This window comes from Neophocaena asiaeorientalis, unplaced genomic scaffold, assembly GCF_003031525.2.
Source record: "Neophocaena asiaeorientalis asiaeorientalis breed wild unplaced genomic scaffold, Neophocaena_asiaeorientalis_V1.1 scaffold2346, whole genome shotgun sequence".
NCBI classification, from domain to species: domain Eukaryota; kingdom Metazoa; phylum Chordata; class Mammalia; order Artiodactyla; family Phocoenidae; genus Neophocaena; species Neophocaena asiaeorientalis.
In genome coordinates this window covers 5,259-8,247 of record NW_020173316.1, presented here as the reverse complement: position 1 = coordinate 8,247, position 2,989 = coordinate 5,259, and the positions used below count along the sequence as shown (strand labels likewise).

The following is a 2,989-nucleotide window of genomic DNA, read 5'->3' as shown; positions in this document are numbered from 1 at the left end:
TTTTCCAAGGCTGCATCCCATATGCAGCAGCGAGTTTTGTTTTCAGGTTTTGGGTGAACTTTATATTGGAAACATGAGTATCATTTCACCACCCATGGCCATATAACGCATGACTGAATGAAGCTGATGTCTCATGTATATTTTCCCTAAGTCCACTCACAGCCATTTGTGCGTAGGGACACTAGACTGTTCCTCAGCCCTGTGCCTGGGACTACTTTAAACAATTGCCAAGAATCACAGAAATGTGAAAAGCATGGCACTAATTTGACTCCAGAAAGAGCTCAATTACAGGACGGGAATTGAAACAAGAAAAGAGAGCATCACCTTGACTGACCTCTGCTGGGAAAATGAGTGTATGTGTGTGTGTGTGTGTGCGCGTGTGTGTTGCCTGATTCAAACAACCGGCCACATTCTTAATGTCCGTGAATGACCACAAAATGACAGTATTTATTTTGGGGTGCTCATGAAAGCTAGAAGTAGGTGAATTTGCAGATTTGGAATCTGTGACTAACGAGGATAATTGCATGTGCAGTATTGGGGCGCTCTGGCGTTAGAGTCTATAACACTGTCTGCTGCAGAATTCAGAATGCCTGTACTGGTTGCCTGAAAGCAGGACGGTGTGTCTCTTCCTTCCACATCTACAAAAACAAAACAACCATTAATACTGTTTAAAAATCTCATGTGCATTGTCAGGATATTTACACGTTTCACAAAGTTCAGGCTGAAATTGAAAATTATGGTGAGCTGCAGGGTTTTTCTGAGCTCCTTTGAGAAAAAGATAAAGAAACGATAAACAACCTTAATTCTTGAGTATTATATGTGTCTGTGCATATGAATATATATATATACACAACTATAATAAAAATAAAAAGCAAATATGTATATGCACACAAAAATTTTTAGACACTTCGTAATCCACAGCAATGAAACATTAGGATACAGAACAGGGTCTCTGGTAGAGGTCCTGGGCAGGAAGAGGAAAGCACAGGTTCTAACAAGAATTCCCTCCCAGCCCATATATGCACCTGCCGCAGGCCTCAGCCCTGTACTTGGTGGGTCCTGTGCGACCCCTGGTGGTAACGGGCCTCCGTGCAGGGAGGTTTGTGTCTGGGCTCACACTGACTTCCCCTCACTGTGTCTCTCGCACAGTAATACACGGCTGTGTCCTCAGTTGTCAGGCTGCTCAGCGATAAGTAGACTTGGCTCTTGGAGGTGTCCCTGGTGATGCTGAGCCGGGACTTAAGAGTTGGGTTGTAATATGCGCTTCCACCACTATTTATCCCCCCAACCCACTCCAGCCCCTTTCCTGGAGGCTGTCGGACCCAGGCTACATCATTGCTGGTTAATGAGAATCCAGAGACAGTGCAGGTGAGGGAGAGGGTCTGTGAGGGCTTCACCAGGCTGGGTCCCGACTCCTGCAGCTGCACCTGGGACAGGGCACCTGTGGACAGAGAGAACCACGGTGACTCATGGGCTCAGATGCTGCTTCCCCATGTGTTCACGTCTGAATCCCTGAGAAACTCACCTCTGGGAGCTGACACCAGGAAGAGGAAGAACCACAGTGGATTCATCTTCTTGCAGATGAGATTCCTGAAGCCCAGAAATTCTCTTCAAGCATGAGGAGAAACCCGAATTTAAGTGAACAGGTACTTTGTTTTTACCTTGTGGTCTAAGGGGATATTTGCATAAGGGAAGGACCTTTTTATAAAAAGCAGAAAGTAGTGAAGGGAGGTCCCAGTCTCTGGGACTCCACCTGAGGACGCTGCTGACTGTTTCCTCAGAGAACTCAGCCCCCACCTGGGGTCCCCTCCCTATGCCTGGGGGACTCTGTGTCCAGGAATGAAATGATGCTGAAGGGCTAGTCAGGCAATCAGCTGTGCTCAAGGTTTTACGGCAGATTTGGGCAGTAGACTTTAATTCCATGGATGTATATATTTCATATAAATACCCATCACACATTCAGGGTCCTCCAACTCTTGCTTTTTCCTTTCTGCATTACGTCATGTTTATTTCCTGGATGTGCAAGTATTTGAGGCAAACCATACATGTAATAATCACCTTGAATTCAGACAGAGTGAGGTAGAATTTAATGTTTATCATAATTCACAACGGACGTCGTGTGTCCCTTAACTTGGGTGAACATTTCTTCACCTGAAACATTTTAAACATAATCAAGAGTTATTCTGGAGGTGGATTTATTCACAACAACTAAACACACAGCGTATTTTGTGGACAAGGTAGTCATTCTTGCTGAGATGGTCATGGATCCCAGCACTGCTGACATGGCCACTAGCCTGACCTGCCTGTTTCCTGTGCACCACTGAGTGTCTGCAGGAACAGCGCGAGCTTCAGGGCTCCTTTCTTGCAGGTGGACGTTGAAGAATCCCCAGGGCTAGCAAGGTCTAGGAACAGACAGCTCTTGGAAGCTCCTCAGGACTCCAACGTATTGGGCAGGTGACCTGGTCACAGTGCACAGACTCACTCCTTCTAGAAGTGTTCATTTTTACTCTCCCTGTCACAGCCAGTGACATTGGAGCTCAGGGAACACAGTTCCCACTGCACTGGGTGAGAGAACATGCATGATACTTGGAAGTAAACCTTCAAAGTGAATGGCTTGCAGAGAATGTGGGTGTCATGGTCAGAGGAAAGTGCTCACCTCAGGAAGCAGGTTCTATTGAAAAGTCCACCTGAGAGCAGCTCTCCCGAGTCCCTGGGTCAGTGAGTCCTGGGACTGTGCCTGAGGTCACATCAGTAAGTGGTGCTGGAGGGCAGAGAACAGCTCCATCGCATCTTGCTGTGGGCACTGTGGATGTGGCCTCACCATCTGCATTTCAGTCTGCAAGGGTGTAAACTGGGGATCACGATGGTAATGGTATGTCTGAAATTTATAGTGGGTTTGCCAGAGGTGTTGAATGTTGACACGAGTGTCATCAGTGATGTTACTTCTCCTGGGAACCAGAAAGACCAATGTGAGTCCCCATCTCTGACT

At 46.8% G+C, this 2,989-nt stretch overlaps 1 gene segment (V, D, J or C); it reads right to left on the bottom strand.

The window, feature by feature from the left end:
* Positions 1 to 1,025: 1,025 nt before the first annotated feature.
* On the bottom strand, positions 1,026 to 1,639 carry LOC112400374 (immunoglobulin heavy variable 4-38-2-like). The segment is given in 2 exon segments: positions 1,026 to 1,441; positions 1,526 to 1,639. Coding segments are annotated over 2 exon segments (450 nt in total).
* Between the last annotated feature and the right edge of the window lie 1,350 nt (positions 1,640 to 2,989).